Here is a 22,618-nt window from a genome sequence, read left to right as displayed (position 1 = left end):
GAAGAATCAGAACTAGGAGACAAGAGCATAATAGGGGATTCAAAAGGTTGATAGTTCCCTCACTCTTTGTTGGGAAATGCGAACTACTTGGGGAAAAAGAAGCAGCATCTAAATGATCGAAAAAGACTGCATCAGTTGTTACTGAAAACATTTCATATAAATTTAGGAAAAAAGAAGCAGCATCAACAGGTTTTTCGTATAAAGGTTTGTTTAACCTTTCAGGCGATTTAGCAAAGAAAATGCACGCAGTATTATAAAACAATCTGGTCTTTTTGGACAACAAAATGCACACACAATGTCGTCAAACAATCCAATCCGATATTCCAATATATGGGCGGACTATTTCTCTATCAAGACTGATTCCAGCATCCTTAGGTCTCTTCGTCTTCACCCCTGCTCTGTAATGACGAATAGAGAATAAACAACTTATAAGCACTTTGCACAACGCAACTCAAAAGTAAAAGAGAAAACAGTGGGCATGTTAATCTTGTGATAGGAACTCAGTTGGCTCTGAACTCTGCCATGCCGCGAAACTGTGGTTTTGTGCGTCAATGTGTGTGAGAGAGAGGCAGAGAGAGATCCTCCTCCTCAGGTCTGAATAAGAGGCTAAGTTTAATCTACCCACAATAGTCCTCGTTCTTCACCACATTGTAAATACCTTCTGGTACACTTCCTCCCCCAAACACCGGTTCTAGGGGAATCCTGCAATGGGCATACAAACATAAGGTAGATGGATCTATGGAAAAATATGCGGCTACGTTGATAAATAAAGGCTATAAACTAAAAGGTGTATATTTCCTTGATTGTTATTCACCTGTGACGAGATTTATTTCCGTTGAGGTGCTAATTTCTATTGCTTCCATAAACAACTTAGAAATACAACGGATGGATGTTAAGACAACTTTTCTAAATCCGTGAATTTGATAAAGAAATTTACATAGACCAACCTGAGGACTTTGTAGTGAAAGGTTGTGAAGACAAAGTTTGTAAGTTGAACAAATTTTTGTATGGTTTTTAAATAAGCACGTAAACGGTGACATGGAAAATTTGATCATATGACAATGAGTAGTGGATTTAAGTTAATGAATCTGAAAAGTATATTTACAAGTAACTTGTTAAGGATGTATGTGTGATTGTATGCTTGTATGATGATATGGTTATACTTGATACAAATATAGATGTGATTAATTCTACTAAAAACATGCGCTGAATGAGAACGTTGACTTGAAAGATTTAGGCCCTGTTGATGTAATCTTAGGGATGAGGATTAGAAGATAATCTAACATTTATAGTCTTAGTCGTTCTCATTATGTTGAATTTATGCTTAAGATATTCAATCAGTCTGATTGTAAGCCTTCTTGTACTGCGTACGATTCTTCTTGCAGACTCAATAAAAATAATGGAAATGGAGTATCTTAACTTGAATACTCAAGAGTTATAATGTTGATGCTGGTTTTTAGATCAGGGTCAAAATCGTAAAATTGTACATCTGACATGACGTCACTATGACCATTAGCACATTTATTGAATCAATCAGCATGCCTACGTAAGAATTACCGGGGTAACCTTTTTTTTTACATGGGTCATGTTCCACGGCAGAACCCTTAACACTGACTGACATCATCTATGACAAATCCTAATTCTCATGCTATCGCGCCAAGGAATGCCAACCATGCCAGCCGCACCACTGTGCCAATGCCAGACCATACCAGCCACGTCACCGCGCCAAGGCATGCCAACCATGCCAGCCACACCATTGTGCCAATGGAATACCATGCCAGCCAAATCTCCGCGCCAAGGCATGCCAGCCGCACCTACGCGCCAAGGCATGCCAACCATGCCAGCCGCACCACTGCGCCAATGGCATGCCATGCCAGCCGCACCTCCGAGCCAAGGCATGCCAGCTGCACCTCCGCACCTAGGAATGCCAACCATGCCAGCCGCACCACTGCGCCAATGGCATGCCATGCTAGCCACACCTCCGCGCCAAGGCATGCCAACCATGACAGCCGCACCACTGCGCCAATGGCATGCCATGCTAGCCACACCTCCGCGCCAAGGCATGCCAACCATGACAGCCACACGACATGTGCCAATGGCATGCCAACCACCTTGTTGCGCCATACCATGCCGACCTTCCCTATGCGTCTACCAAAACGAAGGGGTGCGACGATCAACGACCACCCTTCAATCTTATATGCAAATCTGAGCTATCCAAGGTCGCCAACCAACACATGGTAACCTTTGGAAAAAACCCTAGATTTGGTCACGCCCAAACTGTGCCGAGCATACCGGCCATGCCACATGTGCCAATGGCATGCCAGCCACCTTGTCGCGCCATACCATGCCGGTTTTCCCTATGCGGATACCAAAACGAAGGCGTGCGATGATCAACGACCACCCTTCCATCTTAGATGCAAATATTAGCCGTCCAAGGTCGCCAAACAACGCTTGGTAACCTTTGGACCAAACCCTACTTTTGGCCACGCCAAACCGCGCAAGGCATGCCATGCCACATGTGCCAATGGCATGCCAACCACCTTGCCTCTTCATACCATGCCGGCCTTCCCTATGCGGCTACCAGAACGAAGGCGTGGGATGATCAACGGCCGCCCTTCCATCTTAGATGCAAATCTAAGACGTCCAAGGTCGCCAAAAAACGCATGGTAACCTTTGGCCGCTCCTAAACCACGCCAAGGCATGCCGACCATGCCACATGTGCCAATGGCATGCCGCGCCATCCACCTTGCCGCGCCTAAGCCATGCCATGCCGGCCTTCCCTTCACGGCTGCCAAAACGAAGTCGTGCGAAAGTCAACGGCCACCCTTCCATCTTAGATGAAAATCTCAACCGTCCAAGGTCACCAACCAACGCATGTTAACCTTTTTCCCAACGCCAAAACCCTAGCTTGTCCGCGCCTAAACCACTCCAAATCATTCTGACCATGCCACGTGTGCCAATGGCATGCCGATCCATCTACCTTGCCGCGCCTAAGACATGCCATGCCGGCCTTCCATTCACGACTGCCAAAACGAATGCGTGCGACAATCAACGACCACCCTTTCATCTTAGATGTGAATCTCAGCCGTCCAAGGTCACCAACCAACACATGGTAACCTTTGTCCCAACGCTAAAACCCTAGTTTTGGTTACGCCAAACCGCGCCAAGGAATATCGGCCATGTCACATGTGCCAATGGCATGCCAGCCACCTTGTCTGCCATACCATGTCGGTCTTCCCTATGCGGTTACGAAAACAAAGGCGTGCGACAATCAATGGCCTGCCTTCCATCTTAGATGCAAATCTCATTCATCCAAGGTCACCAACCAACACATGGTAACTTTTGTCTCAACGCCAAAACCCTAGTTTTGGTCACGCCCAAATCGCGCCAACGCATATCGGCCATGCCACATGTGCCAACGGCATGCCAGCCACCTTTTCGTGCTATACCATGCCGGCCTTACCCATGTGGCTACTACAACGAAGGCGTGCGATGATCAACGACCACCCTTCCATCTTAGGTGCAAATCTTAGCCGTCCAAGGTCACCAAACAACGCATGGTAACCTTTGGCCCAACGCTAAAACCCTAGTTTGTCCGCTCCTAAACCACGCCAAGGCATGCCGACCATGCCACATGTGCCAATGATATGTCGCGCCATCCACCTTTCCGTGCCAAAGCTATGCCATGCCGGCCTTCCCTTCATGTCCGCCAAAACGAAGGCATGCGACAATCAACGACCACCCTTCCATCTTAGATGCAAATCTCAGTCGTTCAAGGTCACCAACAATTTCATGGAAACCTTTGGCCCAACGCCAAAACCCTAGTTTGGCCGCGCCTAAACCACGCCAAGGCATGCCGACCATGCCACATGTGTCAATGGCATGTCGCGTCATCCACCTTGCCGCGCCTAAGCCATGCCATGCCGTCCTTCCCTTCACGGCTGCCAAAACGAAGGCATGCGACAATCAACGGCCACCCTTCCATCTTAGATGCAAATCTCAGCCGTCCAAGGTCACCAACCAACGCATGGTAACCTTTGGACCAACGCCAAAACCCTAGTTCGGCCGCGCCTAAACCACGCCAAGGCATGCAGACCATGCCACATGTGCCAATGGCATGTCATGCCATCCACCTTGCTGCGCCATCCACCTTGCCGGCCTTCCATATGCGGCTACCAAAACGAAGGAGTGTGATGATCAACAATCACCCTTCCATCTTGGATGCAAATCTTAGTCGTCCAAGGTCGCCAAACAACGCATGGTAACCTTTGGCCAAAATCTTAGTTTTGGTAACGCCCAAACCGCGCCAAGGCATACCGGCCATGCCACATGTGACAATAGCATTCCATCCACCTTGTCGCGCCATACCATGTCGGCCTTCCCTATGCGGCTACCAAAAAAAAGGCGTGCGATGATCAACGGCTACCCTTCCATCTTACATGAAAATCTTAGCCGTCCAAGGTTTCCAAACAATACATGGTAATCTTTGGCCAAAACTAGGGTTTTGGCCACGCCAAACCGCGCCAAGGCATGCCATACCACATGTGCCAATGGCATGCCAACCACCTTGCCACGCCATACCATGCCGGCCTTCCCTATGCGGCTACCAAAAAGAAGGCGTGCGATGATCAACGGCCACCCTTCCATCTGAGATGCAAATTTCAGCCGTCCAAGGTCACCAACCAACGCATGGTAACCTTTGGCCCAACGCCAAAACCCTAGTTTGGTCGTGCCTAAACCATGCCACATGTGCCAATGGCATGCCGCGCCATCCACCTGCCGCGTCTAAGTCATGCCATGCCGGCCTTCCCTTCACGGCTGTCAAAACGAAGGCGTGCGATAATCAACAACCACCCTTCCATCTTAGATGCAAATATTATCCGTCCAAGGTCACCAACCAACACATGGTAACCTTGGGCACAACGCCAAAACCCTAGTTTTGGTCACGCCCAAACCGCGCCAAGGCATAACGGCCATACCACATGTGCCAATGGCATGCCATCCACCTTGCGGTGCTATACCATGCTGGCCTTACCTATGAGGTTACCAAAACAAAGGCGTGCGAAAATCAACCGCCACCCTTCCATCTTAGATGCAAATCTCAGCCGTCCAAGGTCACCAGCCAACACATGGTAACCTTTGGCCCAACGCCAAAAACCTAGTTTTGATCACGCCCAAACCGCGCCAAGGCATGCCGGCCATGCCACATGTGCCAATGGCATGCCAGTAACCTTGCCGCGCCATACCATGCCGGCCTTCCCTATGCGGTTACCAAAACAAAGGATGGCGACGATCAACGACCACTTTTCCATCTAAGATGCAGTTCTTAGCCGTCCAAGGTTACCAGCTAACGCATGGCAACCTTTGGCCCGACGCCAAGCCCTAGTTTGGTCGCGCCCAAACAAAGCCAAAACCCTGAATTTTGCCCGCGCCTAAACTAGGCCATATTAAAGCCGTACCGGCTATGATTTCATGCCAATGGCTACCAAACGAAGGGTTGCAATAATCAACGGCTACCCTTCCTCTCAAGATGCAAAATCTCGACCGTCGAATGTCACCACCGAGCCGGCAAGTCTCCCAAGCTCAAGTTTCCGAACAACAAAATACTACATGTTTTCCATAAAAACACTCGAGACATCAACACATGTCACAAACTGGGAGATGATCATTGGTTATTGGTTTGGCGGTTTACAGCGTGCGGCGTACACTACGCCCGTTATAGGACAATGTCATAAGGATGAGGTGGTTAGTAAATACAAGGAGTAATGGTGAAACACTTTCTTTCATGGAACATCAATTCCAGGCGTTACCGGTTACCATCTCCTCCCATTTACTCATCCGTTTTCCATTTCTTACGAGACCAGAGTACGTTTCACTTCGAATTGTATAAATAGGTGTTACCTATTTCCACCGAACAACAAGTTCAGGTCAAGAGGATACAACACTCAGAAAATATTTGCTAGTTTTCCATATTTTATCTTCCCACTTTCTGATACAAGTCATGAAACAACTAATCTTCCAGAATCAACTATTTTGTTCTCAACACTCTCTTCGCTTCCCTCCCCAAAACCAACCCTTCTCCTTCACTTTGTGACCGAAGCAAGTCTGGAACGACCATTTCTTGGTTTATGACGGATTTGTAAAGATTGATCTCTCGAATCTAAAGTACTCCCTTACAGTACATTGTTTAGGGTTTAAACTCGTTTCTCACCCACACACCCGAAATTACCAAAATCAGCAGAAATCGTTTTCACCCTCAAATAAGGATGTCTGATGAATTTAATGAACTATAAGATTCCAGATTTTCCTATTTTGTGAGTATACATGTAGTCTATAGCAAGAGCATTCATATGCAGTAAGTACAGTATTACGGTACCTAAAATACTCTATTACCTTTTGTTTGATTTATGAAAGGTATCTTGTTGTCCTTGAGGGAATTTGTGTTGCAAATTGCATAGTTAACTCAGAGGAGTCTAAGTCTACGTGTGGATATGTTTTCACTCTAGCAGGAGGGTTTGGTTTTGGAAGATTTACAAAACGACATATATTGCTCAATTCATTATGGAATCTGAGAGTATTACGTTAGATAAGGCACGACAGGGGGATGAGTTCCAAAGATGCTTTTTAGAATACACTCCTCTCTGGCATAGGCCTGTGCCAGCTATAACTATACATTGTGTTAGCCAAGTTGTAAATAGCTAAAGCTAAAAACAACTATTCTCAAAATAGGCTTTATTTCCATTGATTGAATAAAGTCCAAGGAGAATATCATAGACCGTTTGACGAAAGTTTTGTCTAAAGATAAAGTTAGTGGTGCATCGAGGGGATGAGATTGAAGCTCGTTAAATAAAATTTCCATGAAGGATACTTAACCTTGCTGACTGGAGATCCCAAGATTAAGGTTTCGAGTGAGACAACTAATTTTTGGTGATTAAAAGTATGCATTATCACCCTATGTTGCGTTATTGTGATAGTGCGACTGAATTGAAGGATGACTTTTAAGAAGTCTTAATGAGTTTTATAGTTTCAAATTAACATTGAAGTGAGGTGTAGCAGTAACACTCTTTATGAAAAATCACCTATCTGAATGAGGAAGTTGGACCGCTTCCTATGGGAATATGATATTTGATTCTCTAGTGCATTCTGAGAAACAGGATATGTCCAGGGTCAAATTGGACAAAGGGGCACGAGCTTGGCAGCAACCTTGGACATATCATTCGTGGTTGTAATCGTGAATTACATCCAACACTAGCAGTTCAAGACATCGCGTTCACTGTCTCTAGCAAGTATCAATAACTCTGTTTTTCAAAGTTTTACCATGTTACTGTTGGCTAGATCTCAGGGGTCGCTCGTTTCGTCAAATCCATCACTTAAATTAGAAAGGAGCTAAGTATCAATAACTTTTATTTATTTGACTTTTCATTGTTTTTTATTATTGCATCCAATACCCATCTCATCTAAGAATGATGATGATGCCAACCGACAGTAAAGATAAGGAAGGAAGTAGTTTCTAGCTGCATGATCCCAGAGACCTGGTAACATGCAAAGGAAAACTAAGACAACTTTAGAACAGACTTTCCTCCACGACAGCAGCAGTTGCAACGCCTAACGAATTTAGATTCACCTATACCGCACTTGCTCTCAATCACACGCCCTCCTGATTCCGAACAATCTTCATTACACCAATTTGTACAATCAGCGCAATTTGAGCTTGGCATCGTAGGCTCAGTGACGTCGTCTCCAATATCACACTTATCGCTCGAAGGAGGAGTAGGACATGGTGGGGGTGGTGGAAGAGGAGCAGGGGGGGGACATGCTGGAGGTGGTGGAGGAGATGGGGGTTTTACACAACGAACCTTTGTACCCGAAAGCCATGAGCATTTCGGGGATAACGCCGAAGTGGTACGCAACGAATCGCATGCACCATAACAATAAGGTGTACAGAGAAAGCAATCTTTATTTGGACCCCATTCCTGAGTCGTGTATACGTTGGCGTTAGTGTCACAGAAATAGTTATCTGTAGGAGTTCCGGTCGACTCTACTGCATAAACACAACAAAAATTCACTCCATAATTAGAAATCTGTTTTGATCGGCGAACTCCATCTAAATGAAAATCAAAAGAAAGATCATGAATATGGAAGTATAAGCGTTGTAGATTTCTCTGAATTTTAGAGGAATGTGAAACCAAAGGTGGCACCTATTTGACAAAGATGGTGACAAGTTACGGTTATGCCGGAAAACAATAAACTAAAAGGAGACAAATTTGTGACGGATCGATCACTTCTATGGTGATATACTCAGGAAGGTGTTATTGAGGCAATGACACTTGTTTGTTCCGAAGAGGCAGATACAAGAAGAATCGACAGCAGGAGGAACACAAGATTGCAAACAAAAATAGAGGAATAAGAAGCCATTTTCTTGGTGAAGTGAATATATTTTGGCGAATGAGATATGGTGTAAAGGGTTGGTTTATATAATGTTGATTACCAGAGAGTACCCCACGGACCTCATCAGAAAAATAAGATTAAGAAAAAAGTAGCGGCCAGAAAATGGTGCAGGTATATCCCTATGGGAAGTGGGGTTCAAATCTCTATTGCGTGATTGAAGGCCCCAAATATGTAGGGTACGTAAGCTGGGCTATTCTGCCGTACTAAATTCGGACTCATTTATAACGTGGCATGTTAGTTGTAACTAGCACGCCCTCGGCATATTCCCGGAAAGATTCATTCTGAATCAAGCTTTTGTGATGTGCATTGGGGAGTTAGAGCAACTACAATGGTGCGACTAAAAATAACTGATCTTTTTTGCTGTAACAGAGTTCCAAAAATGGAGGAACTCCTACCTGTACTTGAAATTCTAGGCATGAACTTCGACTCTACAATGGAGAATGACATAAGAGGAATGCGATTTGTCCTCTCAAGCCCACCAGGTGAACTGTAAAGTATAAACAAGCTAAAAATGTCCCCAAAATTTTGGCTTCTTACTCGGTAGGCTCTAGCGTGCACAATTTAATATTTATCGACTTGCCATTCCAAGCTGGGAGTTGGTCGCGTGATCCTGGCGTAGTCTGGGTTTGTGGCACCACTAAAGCGGAGGGCACCGCGTCAGGCTGGCTTCATAGAGCAGCGAGCACCTCCCCCTCTCTTGACAGTGGAAAGATAACGAGTTGATGTGTCCTAGTTCCAACTCAGCCTGGTGAGCTGACTCAGTTGAAAAACAATATTTTTGAATTCACAAGGACCGCATCCATCAGAGAGAATTAAAAACTTTGGCGAATTAACATGATGGCGGTAACAAATCTAGGTTAGAACCAAAATGTTACACAAATTAAATTCATTTTTTTGCATCTAAATCCAATGTCAAAGGAAGTAATAAAGTTTATTTGAATACATGCGGAAGCGGGTTTTGGTTTAGACCTTTGTCTTGAGCTCCGAAAGAAAGTGAACCATGGATCAGCAGCGTTTCGACAACAATTGTTCATGATGAGTACAACTAACATTTCACCGGCTAAGAACTCGAAATCTGCTTCTAATGATGATCACTCCTTTTTTGGGATTTTTCTCCTAGGGGTTTGCCGTGTGATTTTTTGTTACCACTTGCGTTACCTACTAAATAATGCAAACTTGAGCAATGCTCTAACACCGTGTATTGACTAGATTCTGCATAGAATATTTTTATATGCACATCCCTTCTTTCCCTTCGAATAACAAGACTCCAAATTGAAAAAAAAAGGACACGGACACGATACGACACCGACACCGGAACCGGTAAAAATCAAAATCATCAGGATACAGACACGTCTATATATACATCAATAAAATGGTTTTTATACACTAAGATCATAGTGATATAGTATATCAAATACATTAATCACGTAAATACATGAAAAAACTCAATGTTATGCCGTTAAGTTAGCTCACATATAGAAAGATTAACTATCATACTGATTTCCTTGACACAAAAGGTTACCAAACTATTAAAATGAAGTATAAATTTTTACACGTGTTTCGTGTCAGTGTCCCACACGCGTTTGACGCGGACATGGCGTCAATACTGATGTGTCGGTGCTTCACCGGTGCCAAGATAGATAATTATTATTCATATGGAATATATACTTCAATGCTTTGTCATTAGGCAGTGCTCGTCTAGGTTTACCCATAAAGCGTCTTTATTTTGTGGTTTTTGTAACACTAACCAGGTGGAATAACTTATACACTTGTGTTGGGATATTACATTCTACAGTTTGGTTTAAGGTTGGATCACATGGATACCGGCTCATACACTAGTTTAGGTCATGCTTGGATTGAAGATCAATTTTTATCTAGTATGGAAGATTGAGCCTAACAACAACTATTGATGCTGCTTGGTTCATGTGGAAAACAAATGTAATGAAAAACAACCTAACATGCAGCTTATAAGGGGTATTAAGTGCCATTTATCTTATTGATTTTTCCATATTAAAGAATGAGGAATTTAAGAAAGAATTCTAATACAAATTTCTGAAATTTTAATAGCTAGATAGGGAAAGATATAATAATCATTTTAATGGATGCTTATTTTGATTACCTTTCAGGAAAATAAGGAGCAGAAGCACCCTCTTGGACGCAAATGATGAATGCATCAAAGCCAGATCAAGTTCAAGATTGACAACTATGGGCTATGTAACTTAAGGAAATTTAAATATTTTGTTTATAGGTGATTGCAAAACCGTTATATATCTTTTTCAAGTTCTATTTTTCTTTAGGATGGGGAATATAATATTTTGTACCTGACAATATTCGGATTTTCGTTAGTAGCATGTTCGGATACCAAGAATAGAAGTTACAAAAAAAAATATTTTGGTTCGCACGTGTTGGGGCGAAATATCGCACAAGACAAATTTACAAGTTCGCTCCAACCAAAAAACCTTAAGCATGAAGTAATAATAATTATCAAGAAATAAGGCGAAGAATAATTACGCGAAGAATAGTTATACGAAGAAGACAACACGGCAATCAATGTAAGAAGCACGAAGAACTAAGTAGCAGCGCGACCGATAAAGACAGTTCTCAAAAGCCCAGCGAATAAGAAAAACTGGAACAAGATCCTTCAAATAAGATCTTGCATATGATCCCTAGTTGTCTTTTACCATTACATTTGCCTATATAAGGATTCAAAAATGATAGAGAGAGGGAGAGTTCAGTTGATAGAGGCACTAAAGGATTCACCTAGAGAGAAAAGAAAGAAGCCATTAGAACTTAGCTTTCGCCTTTCATTTTTCCATTGTTGTATACAAGCTAATCTTGTAATCTTTGTAAGAACACCATATATCCAATACAAAGAGCCTCAGAAGATCATATTAGTGTCAAAGTGGTGAATAATATCATTAATATTTGGGTTGAATCACATAACTAAAGCTTTGTGTTATTATCATTACAACGGATGTAATTGTGGGATTTTTTTCAACTACAACAAGAAATAATCTTGAAATTATTTTACCCAAACTAATTTATGAATTTTTTACTTTCATAAAGCAGAAAGCAACTTTTAGCACGGATACTACCAGCAGTATACATATCAATCAAAATTTCATTTTAATCAGAAAAAAGAAACAATGAATGAACTTACTAGGGGTGCGTCCTAAGGCTGAGTCTAATAGAGAATGGAACGGGATACTTTAACAGAGTCTATTGGAGAAGGGAGCAGGATACTTCAACAGTGTCCCCACGTTAGCTAGCAGAAAGGTTTGAGTATAGTGGTGGGAGGGAAAGAAGATTAATCATCGTCCAAATATATTATATTTATTTTATAAGATGTTTTAAATATATTTTATTTGCAAATGAGTTAAAGTCTGTTAATAAGATATTTTATTAGATTTTTTTAATATAAAATTAATAAAGGAGGATTGGATCCTCATTTTTTTTACTTTTATCAATTTTCCTTTCTAACATTCCTTCGAGCAGAGAATGGAGATTTTGGCTTTTTCCACGATTTTCAAGTTTGCATTATCCGGCTTTGTTCCCCACTAGACTCAGCCTAAAGTTAAAATGCTAAACTAGAGTTGAGCCACGTTCTAATTTCCTCGTGGGAGCCATTTCGAAAGTATCATGGAATGGTTGTTGAAAGTTGGAACTGTAATGGTGATCCTGAATCACATGACTCGCAAGTCACATCTCAATCATTCAGGATATTAAATAATAAAAAAATCCCCCACTCGTTAGAGCATCCACAATGGACAATTTAAACCAAAATTTTGGTCAAAATAACCACACGCAGTCGAACAGATTAGAGATTAAAAACCAGATTAAAATCAAATATTAGACTATATCTGTTCTGGAACCCGGACCAAAACCAAATTTAATCGAGCGGACATGATACCGAGTGCAGGTATAATGTCCATTTATAGCGGGGCGTAAGTATAAAATCCGCATGATGGTGGGCGAACACTATACTTACGTTTGAATCATAAGCAAGTGTAAAATGAGGCGAAGGTATAATGTGAGCCTGATGAGAGACGAACATTTAATGTGAGTTTGAATGAGGCCGGGCATAATGTGCGCTCGACCAAATTTTACTCGGCTATTGTAGCGTATCATCACGGACTAAACACAAAATTTTGACCATTTTTTGATTTTTGGTCTTTGGTTTTATATAGCGGTGTCATTTAAAGTTAGGGTTGGCATTTTTCTGCCTAGCACTGTGGTTTCTGGATGCTCGTGATACATGAGTTAATTGATATCTGAATGATAACATTTCAAAAGAATTCAAAGATCAACGGGTCTTTAATCACATAGCCAGCTCATCCTTTCGTGCCAGATGAGATATATAAACGACTCATGAACTCAAAAATTCATTGACAAACTAAATAAATAAAGAGAACATGAAGATAACATTAGCGAGAAAAAGCAGAACTAGGAGACGGGAGCATAATAGGGGATTCAAAAGGTTGAAAGTTCCCTCACTCTATGTTGGGAAATGCGAGCTACTTAGGAAAAAAGAAGCGGCATTTAAATGATCGAAAAAGACTGCATCAGTTGTTACTGAAAACATTTCATATAACTAAATTTAGGAAAAAAGAAGCAGCATCAATAGCTTTTCATATAAAGGATTGTTTAACCTTTCTGGCAATTTAGCAAACAGAATGCAGGCAGTATCATCAAACAATCTAGTCTTTTTGGACAAGAAAATGCACACACAATGTCGTCAAACAATCCAATCCAATATTCCAATATATGGGCGGACTCTTTCTCTATCGAGACGAATTCCAGCCTCCTTAGTTCTCTTCATCTTCACCCCTGCTCTGCAATAACAAATAGAGAATAAACAACTTATAAGCACTTTGCACTACGCAACTGAAAAGTAAAAGAGAAAACAGGCATTTTAATCTTGTGATAGGAAAGTAGTTGACTCTGGACTCTGCCATGCCGAAAAACTATGGCTTTGTGTGTGTGTGTGAGAGAGAGAGAGGCAGAAAGAGAACCTCCTCATCAGGACTGAATAAAAGGCTAACTTTAATCTCCCCACAATACTCCTCATCCTTCACCACATTGTAAATACCTTCTGGTACACTTCCTCCCTCAAACACCGGTTCTAGAGGAATGCTGCATGGGGCATACAAACTGTCATATTTCCCTGCATTTCAGCGCTGTAGATATCTCTTCACTAATCACTTTCAAAAGTTTGTTTTTGATAGTTATAGATAATTGATGGAAATCTTAATTAGAATTTGATTCAAGAAATTTTATGTTTAAAAGCATTTACACTGATAATTTACTGTACATGTAATGGATAGTACTTACGTTGCTACTCCGATAACATCATCCTTCCTACCAGTATCATTGTCCCATAGTTTGATAAGCAGCTCAGATGAACCTTCTGAAATAGTAAAGATAAAGCTTTGGTTCCATTCTGGTTCAGATCCTCGCCCTGCATCATTAAAAATGGGACAGAGATATAACCCATGACCTTCAAATATGAAAAACGAATCCAACCTTGAGTTCATTGTAATTAGAGAGTTAGAGTGGTGAATATTAAAATTACTCGGGAGTGTTTTACACGAGATTGATCGCATGAAGGCCAAATGTGTTGAATTCATATGCACGTTTGCAACTTTGTTTAGATGTTTTACATTCTCATACAGAATCCGCAATCACGTCAAATCGAAAAATAGATCACGAAATACTACTAGATGGTAAGGAAGTTTACCTGAAGCAACACCGCTTTTCTTTTCCTGAGTTCGGCAAGTTAGGACAGCATATGGATCCATGTTAGCTGCTCCATCGATAGGCAACAATTAATCATAAGCAAAGGAAAGCAACCATTCAATGATAAATTAATGAAGTACTAAAACATTAAGCTAGCACAAGTATACTTGTTGCCGATGGCTTATGAGTTAGATTTACGTTAAAGATCAATATCTTATCTCTATCAGTTGGCCTCTGATCATTAAGAGAAATTCATGAACCTCAAATGTTCGACAAGCATAATGATGAAAATTTAAGTAACATTATGATCAAACTTAATGTAAGTCAACCACTAGGTTAATTAAATAAAGTAGTATATCTGATGAAAATGATTGAAGCAAGCAACAGATCTCAAATTCCAAAACTCATATAAATCAACATCTAATGATAAAAAAATATGATAGAAACGAAAACTTACATAAAAAATCAGTGTTTTTAAGACCTTTAGCACTGATTAAAATTACGTGCAGTATTCCTTGAGGCATCTTTGTGAAAGAATTTCTGCAAAATTTGTCTTTGAATCAATATTATTTTTGCAGATTAAGTTTTTATCACAACCTTTGCAAATGTTAGCTCTGACCTATTGGTATATCAAGAATAACTAGTGTCCTCTTTTTCTTTTCTTTTTTTCGCTTTTGTTTTTCTTTTTTCATAAAAGCATTATTTCAGTATCCCGCTCTTTTTTCTTTGGTAAAAAGCTATGAAGTATTTTAATAAAACTTGAACTTGTATGTTTTTAACCATGAAACTAGACTAGTAATATTTACTTTTGGAACGTGAAAATGTGAACCTAATAGGCAGGGAGATTCAATCTCAAATTTTCTTTCATCCTCATTGCCAACATTTTATCATTGACGTTCAAAAAGGCTGTTGCTAATGATATATATATATATATATTCCAAGGATTTAAAGTAGCTCAGAATAGTACTGTGATTAACCACCTCCAATTTGCGGATGACCTTATATTGTCTTTTTTGATGATGAAGAATAACAAGTTAAAAACTAATAGTACATTTTTCTTGTATGAGCTTATTTCTGGTTTGAACATGAATTTCATGAGTACCATTGAGGGACTTGGAAACATGCATAATGGAAAAAGTTGTGCTGAAGTTTTTGGTTGTAATCTTACTCATCAACTGCCTGTAAACTATCTAGGTATTCCATTTAACAGCAAGTCCAAGTGCAAAATGTTTGGACTGATGTCTTACGATACCCTCAACTTTTGCTCACTTCACTATGCAAAGTGGGCAGCGTTCTTTATTTCTAGTGACCTAGGGAACTATCTAGAGACTTGGAAGAGCCGACTATAGAACCTTCTTGTGGATCGGCGAGACTATCTAGAGAGATGATTCCCATACTCAAGATATTTGTAGAGTATAAAGAACAAGTAACAGATATATCTAGGTTAATCTAGGTGTGAACACCCAACTACTTCGGTGATGAATCCTAACCTATATGTCAATTTATACTTCGCATACCTTTACACTTGTGAGGGGAAAAATATCTAGCACATGCAATTAGCGTGTAGGGGCGAAATATCGCACAAGACATAACTTCGTCCCAGATAAGACAGTCCTAAACACGAAGTTAGTACGATTATCAAAGATCAAGGCGAAGAATATAAGCGCGACAATAAAGAAAGGGTGTGAAGAAACAATCATGTGATAAAGACACTGTGAAGATCGGTTCAAAATAAGATGTGCGAAAGACAGCCAATAGCGCGAAGGTCAACGATATATTTCCAAAGCCTGGGGAATAAAACAAACTGAAATAAGATTACTCAGAGAACTTGCATGTGAACCTTAGTTGTCTTCTACTGATATATTTACCAATATAAGGGTTCGAAAATGAGGGAGAGAGAAAGAGTTCAGTTAAGAGAGAAATGCTAAGAAAATGATCTAGAGAACCAAGAGAAAACTATTAAGAACTTAGCATTCATCTTATATTTCTCCATTGTTATGTGTACATTTATCTTGTGATCATTGCAAGAACTGCATACATTCAATACAAAGTGCGTGCGAAGATCATATAAGTGTCAAAGCGGTGAACAATATCATCAATGTTTGAGTTGATCCATACGACTTAAGCTTTGTGTTATTATTATCTCAACGGGTGTAGTTGTAGGATTTCCTGCAAATCACAAAAACTAAGATAGGCTATTAAAGACACCTTCTTTCTACATAAGCACGGAATCTAAAATCTTCTGATGCTGTTGTACCCAACTAGAGTACTTAACCGTTGTAAACTTATTCTCCTTAATTTCACCCTAGTCTTTATCAAAGTCATCACCGCCTTCGACTCTAAGGCGATTCCGAATTTTCTCAAGAATCTCACGAAGCTCATGGTTCTCTATATGAAAATATCGAAGAGCCTTTGCCCCATCCTCCACGGCTTCATCTTTTTTCAAGTGACAAAGTTGTTTTTTCGTCGTCCAACTTCCTGGCAACCTCCCGAATATATCGAACGCGAGACCTGAGAGACCCTACGATTGCTAACAGTTTTCTAAATTCATGCTTAAGATGTTCATACTTTTTCTTGTAATCCTCAGCGTTATCCTCAAAATCATCCTCAAGATTATCCTCCAATTAAAATTTTTTTTCTAAGAGAATTAAAATGCACCAGAAGAGCTTCCTATCTAAGTTCGTAGCAATGGCATGATTAGACATACCAAAGACCTCTCTAAGAAACCTCACGACCCTCGGCTAAGAAGATTATTCTTAAAGGATCGATAAAAAGCAGGGAGAAAACAAAAAATAAAGAAGAAAAGGCACGAAAACCCACCCATTAACAAGTCATTCCGAACACGAGCTGCCTTCACTGCGCTCGCGTTGGCAGACGATTCTCCTAAAAGTCTACCACGATCTTTCGGAAACAGAGAAATATCACCCTGAAGACTCGAAACTTCAGCTTTGAGAAAAGAAATTTGATTGGCCTGAGCGCGAATCAAGTCCACCGTCATACAGTAATCTTCAACCCGGGTGACACTGCGACACATATTATGGGAAACAAGATGAAAGCCTTAGTCAGCAAATAACACGATCAACCAGTAAGAGGAACGCGAAAACAATGACTCACCAGGTAGTCAAGCGCGAGATCTTGATCTGGAGTAAGCGACGAAGAAAAATCCCATTCAGATTGAGTAGCGTCAACAAATGACTGGGGAGCAAGATTTAACATTAGCTGGAGAACAAGGTTAGGATCCGATATAAAAAGCTGAGAAAGAGAAGCAATCTTTGAGGAAAAAGTCGCGACAGCGCCCTCTAGAGAAGGCGAATCTTCAGATACCACTGCACGAGAGGAATGGGTACAGTCGCTCGCCTCCTGCATGACATCAGTGTGAGAACTCTTCCCTTTGTCAGCATCAATAACGAAAGACGGCCTAACAACTCCAACTGAGGCAGACCTTAGGATAGAACCAGAGGCTAAAGGATTCACCACGTTGATGACATACCTACCCTTCGGCTCTCCCTTAGACCTAGCCTGCCTGATCACTTTCGCCTTCTTGGGTTTATACGATGCAGGAAATTCTTCACGAACAAACTCCTCACCATCGCCCTCATCTTCCTCATCTTCTCCTTCGTCCTCAGTCTCTTCATCATCAATAGCAGGCTAGAGACAAATTATAAATTAGCAAACTAAGGCAATAATATTCACTCAGGAAAAATACCCACGACTCACCTCTTTTGAACGTGAAGATTTCTTTTCAGTCTTCTCCTCAGAAGACTTCTTTCTCTTCTTTTCTGCAGCATCCTTGGATTTATTCTCGAGAGAAACCGCCTCCTTCTCAAGATTCCAGTCTAGGGAAAATACTTAAGACTGAAGGAAGACTACAAAGAAAGATCGGGAAGTCATGCAACAAAGGATAGGGTAAAGCACATACCTTAGTCTCCCTTTCAGGCCAGTTGAATTCCCAAGGATTATATGCAAGCACAGAACATAATGTATTACGCCCTACGAGCGACTCATCCGGACCGGCGCGAGGATTCCCGTCCGGATTAAGACCCCATAAAAGAGGACCTTCAACAATGAGATAATGCTTTATCCATTCTGGGTCACTAGAATGGCGAAGGTAGCTGTTAGTTTTACTATGATGATCCACGTCATCCATGAGCTTCTTCACGCCATCCTTCAACTTCACTCTACTCAAACGAAAACTCAGCGCGAACCATCTCTGGCAACATAATGCACGACATACTGCTAAAAAAAGTATTCAACCGTAAAATCCGCGGGGTCATAAGGCTCAGCTTTATCTTGAGAAACAGATTTTCCTACGCCAGTAACACGAAGCGAAAACTCAAGAATAATGTGAAATGCATCCCCATCCAACTGATAGGAAGCGCGATCAATCTTTACGAGGATCTGATAAAACAGTGGAATCTCATAATTAAAGAGAGTAAGAGGAAGACCCGCCTTCAACTGTCCGAGCGGGATGGGCGTACGATTCGCACTCCATGTTTTTTCCAAAATTATATCCATTTTCAGAAAAGAAAAAGAAGTTGTACCCCTTGGAACAGTAATAGTAAAACCTTTCTCCTTAAGTGCGGCTCGGAAACCTTTAAGAACATCTGCTCACTTCTTGGCAGGCTTATGCTTTGAACTGCATGGATAGTATGGGAATGAGTATGGGAATGTTAAAATTACGAAATTCGAAGAACAATAACAATAGCGGAAGGGAAAATCACAAAGATCATAATAACATCACATAAAATGAGACTAACTGAGGAAAAACTAACTCATCGAGAAGACGATGGAGAAACAGTAGCAGGCGCAGACTCGTTTTGATCCTCCATGAAGTGAAATCAGAAATTGAAAAAACTTTAAAGAAGAAGAAGATGAACAGAGGAAGGAGACAGTAGAAAAACGAAACCTTTCCTTTTACCTCTCTCCTAGATATTTATCCGAAGAAAATCAGTAAAGACGTGCCGCTTGAAAAGGAAAAAACCGCCAATACGTGTAGCAGTTACGCGGAAATTACGGAAGAGTGATCGGGTAAGATAGAGAAAACGAAGAGACAAGTCTGACACGAAGGTTGTCCAAGAATTCTCGCATTATTCCCCTTGCAGAAGAACAATGTGAGAAGAGGAAAAATGTAGGGGCGAAATATCGCAAAAGGCATAACTTAACTTCACCCCAGATAAGACAGCCCTAAACACGAAGTTGCCACGATAATCAAAGATCAAGGCGAAGAATATAAGCGTGACAATAAAGAAAGGGTGTGAAGAAACGATCATGCGATAAATAAAAAGTGAAGATTGGTTCAAAAGGAGTTGTGCGAAAGACATAGCCAATAACGCGAAGGACATCGACATCTTCCCAAAGCCTGGCGAATAAGACAAACTGAAATAAGATCAGTCAATAGAGATCTTGCATGTGAACCTTAGTTGTCTTCTACTGATATATTTACCTATAAGTGTTCGAAAATTATAGAGAGAGACTTCAGTTAAGAGAGAAATGCTAAGAAAATCATTTGGACAACCAAGAGAAAACTATTAAGAACTTAGGATTCATATTATATTTCTCCATTGTTGTGTATACATTTATCTTGTGATCATTGTAAGAACTCCATACATTCAATACAAAGTACTTGTGAAGATCATATCAGTGTCAAAGCGGTGAATAATATCATTAATGTTTGAGTTGATCCATACGACTTAAGCTTTGTGTTATTATTATCTCAACGGGTGTAGTTGTGGAATTTCCTGCAACTACATAGCGCATGCATTCGGTAAGTGCCTATTGAGATTCAAAAATGTTTTTGTGCTTTGGTTGCTCAAACCTTGCCTTCTTGAAGGTGTTGTACTATGTGTCTTAAGTGAAAATTGCATCTGTATATCATACCTAATTTCATTTTTTTTATATCTATCAAGCATGCTAATTAAAGATCATGAACTTCAGCAAAGTTTTGTGTTTAATCTTAGAAACAAAGCAAAGTTATAACACGTTTTATCTCAATTGGCTCCTGAAGTTGCTAAGAAACATATATCCATCGAAGGAGACATGGTAATTATTCCCTCAGATGAGCACTCGCTACACTAAAAAACAGCCTTTTTGTGACCTTTATAAACGTTGCGCATAATTTGTGCAACGTGAATAAGGGTTGGCAAAATGGTGATGCGCATTGATTTGAGAAACGTTTATAAATGTTGCACACTTGTTGGTGCAACGTTTTATTTTACTAATTTGTGCAACGTATATCTTAATTTTGCAACGGTCATTATTAGTAGACTAGCACTTTCGTGGGTCCCACTTTGGTTTTCTTTGAGCGGTTTATTCGTTAGGTTGTGGTTATCGGTTGCTCATTTCAGGTGATTTGCGCAACGTATTGTTTTTCCTACATTTATATCCGTTGCAAAATTATTTTCAGGTAAAAAAAATTTGTCACCGGAAGTTATTCCGGCAGACTTCTGTACCTGAATATAAATTGATTTTGCACCTGCATGCATATACCATTCTAGATGAACTAGAAGACCCAATTTAGGAAGGAACCTCAATATCATTAAAATTGATCAATAACGATTATTGATCATCACAATCCATCAAGAATGATTCACACGTCAACAAAATAGATAGATGAACCATAAACCCATACAATATGAAACAACTTATGCAAAATGCCATATTTTACATAGAGAGGGAAACTAACCTAACCTAAAAGGAACGAAGACTCGCATAGAGTATGCACTATCGAAGATAAGGGGGTTGGTGGTCCAAGGTCCCTCAAATCCAGAGCACTCCTCCGGGGCACGTTCACACACAACAACAAAAAAATACAAGGGCCTCCTTTACAGCGGCCTCAATCTTCTACTTCTCATCCGATTCTAGCTTGTCTGCAAGCTTGTCTTTGTCATTGACCTGGGTCTTCATGTTGTAGATGTAACTCTCCAAGATGTTTCTTGCATCAATCTTTTCCTTGACCTTCTTGTCTTCCTCAGCCTTTACGTTCAAGATACCGTTGGCGTCAAGCTGGAGCAAGTTCAGAAAGATCAAACTTTCCAAGCTCCATGCAGTCTTTCGTAAGACTCCTTTCACCTTCGAAAACCTAGAGCACAAAATATATGTTCAGTATAGGAAAAATCTCACAGTAACATATCTACTGCCGCTGAAAACAAACATCCATGTATACATATCCAACAATTGGTTCTGAATGCGAAGCAAGTACCTGAATAGAGACAGTGGTCTGCTGATCCTATTGAAGAAAAGCCCTTTCAGATTTAGTTAACACCAGTTCAAGTTACTAATATGGTAGGAAAAGATCAAGTACCTTTGGTTTCATCACCACCCTATCCGCTCAGATATCTCCTTGTACAGCGGCACCAGGGGCATACAGCTAGAGTTGTTGTCAAAGTTCCAAAAATCCATTAGGCAAGTCAATATATCAGGTGTTCTTAAATGAAGCATATGCGTCAAGAGAGTAGGACCCAATCTACATGTATAGCAGTTCCATGGTTCCACCAATCGGAGCAGCTCATTCACGAAATCACAGCTCGCGGAACCACGTGACTGATCTTTGAGGATTTCTGCAACCTAGACAAATACAGTTTAAGATAATTAGACCTTCTTACAACCAATCACTGAGACTCCAGAAGACTGGGCACACAGTACAAGGAGAGTAGTGCATGACCATACAACTTACCTTTGTAGGTTCTAGACCCACCAGGCTGGAGGCTCGTGCTGCCACTTCCTAGTGCAACAAGTACAAATCACTAAAAAAGACCATGTTATTGTTAGCACTTTGTAATTCAATATTCATGAATAAAGTAAGAGACAAAAGTAATAGAGATTAAAATGTAACCAGGGGCACATACCAACCATTCTTTTTATAGGTTTTTGACTGGCTTGACTTGTACTTGGCATGAAAAAAGCAAGAAACCTGCGTTCAAATGCAAAAACTCATATTATTGTTCATTTATGTTAAACTCAAAGTGAGACAGAAACCTCTACCTAAATAATACATCACACAGTGCCTTACAAACATATACTCACCATTATACCAGGATTCTCAATGAATTATCTCCTCACTTCATTAACCACCTCTTAAGCAGTTCGGCCGACCGATGAACAGGACCAGGCACTGAATAAAAAGATGAGCATGGAGCCCAACAGGCTACCTACGAAAACTTTCGGAATCGCAATATCTCCATGTAAGCACGTACTAATATCGATGTGCAAATCAAGGTCGGTGATTGCATAAGTGAGAAGAAAACACAACTAAAACAGAATAATCCAACCACATGTGAACATCAAACCAACCCTCAAGACCATATTTTAACAGTAAACCCACAAGGCTTTGCACCTAATTGCATAAGAAGATGATTTGATGTTTAGAAAGCTACCTGAGAAACTGAATTTCCAGACCTCCAAAACTATTTGAATAATCAATAATGTAAACATATTT

The 22,618-nt window shown here is 40.7% G+C and overlaps 1 protein-coding gene across 2 annotated transcripts; it reads right to left on the bottom strand.

The window, feature by feature from the left end:
• Positions 1-333: 333 nt before the first annotated feature.
• Positions 334-14,830, bottom strand: LOC113284584 (C2 domain-containing protein At1g63220-like). 2 transcript variants are annotated; one of them, XM_026534076.1, is made up of 5 exons: positions 14,642-14,830; positions 14,186-14,251; positions 13,780-13,906; positions 13,461-13,581; positions 334-398 (listed from the first exon to the last, which is right to left on the bottom strand). In XM_026534076.1, exons 1-5 carry the CDS (start codon positions 14,706-14,708, stop codon positions 372-374), a joined length of 408 nt encoding a protein of 135 aa, XP_026389861.1. In that variant the 5' UTR covers positions 14,709-14,830; the 3' UTR covers positions 334-371. The 2 variants fall into 2 exon arrangements, with proteins under 2 accessions (XP_026389861.1, XP_026389860.1); XM_026534075.1 differs by lacking the exon at positions 334-398 and adding an exon at positions 12,967-13,280 and having other exon boundaries at positions 14,642-14,825.
• Positions 14,831-22,618: the final 7,788 nt, after the last annotated feature.

This window comes from Papaver somniferum, chromosome 5, assembly GCF_003573695.1.
Source record: "Papaver somniferum cultivar HN1 chromosome 5, ASM357369v1, whole genome shotgun sequence".
Lineage (NCBI taxonomy): Eukaryota > Viridiplantae > Streptophyta > Magnoliopsida > Ranunculales > Papaveraceae > Papaver > Papaver somniferum.
This window is presented reverse-complemented; position numbering and strand designations above follow the sequence as displayed.

Excerpts from the sequence above, each read along its gene's own strand:
- LOC113284584 (XM_026534076.1), bottom strand. The coding sequence starts at position 14,708 with ATGCCTCAAGGAATACTGCACGTAATTTTAATCAGTGCTAAAGGTCTT. Across the intron at positions 13,582-13,779 it reads GATGTTATCGGAGTAGCAAC|CATTCCTCTAGAACCGGTGT; the intron begins GTAAGTACTATC and ends TGCCCCATGCAG. Across the intron at positions 399-13,460 it reads TATTCAGTCCTGATGAGGAG|AGCAGGGGTGAAGACGAAGA; the intron begins GTTCTCTTTCTG and ends TCGTCATTACAG.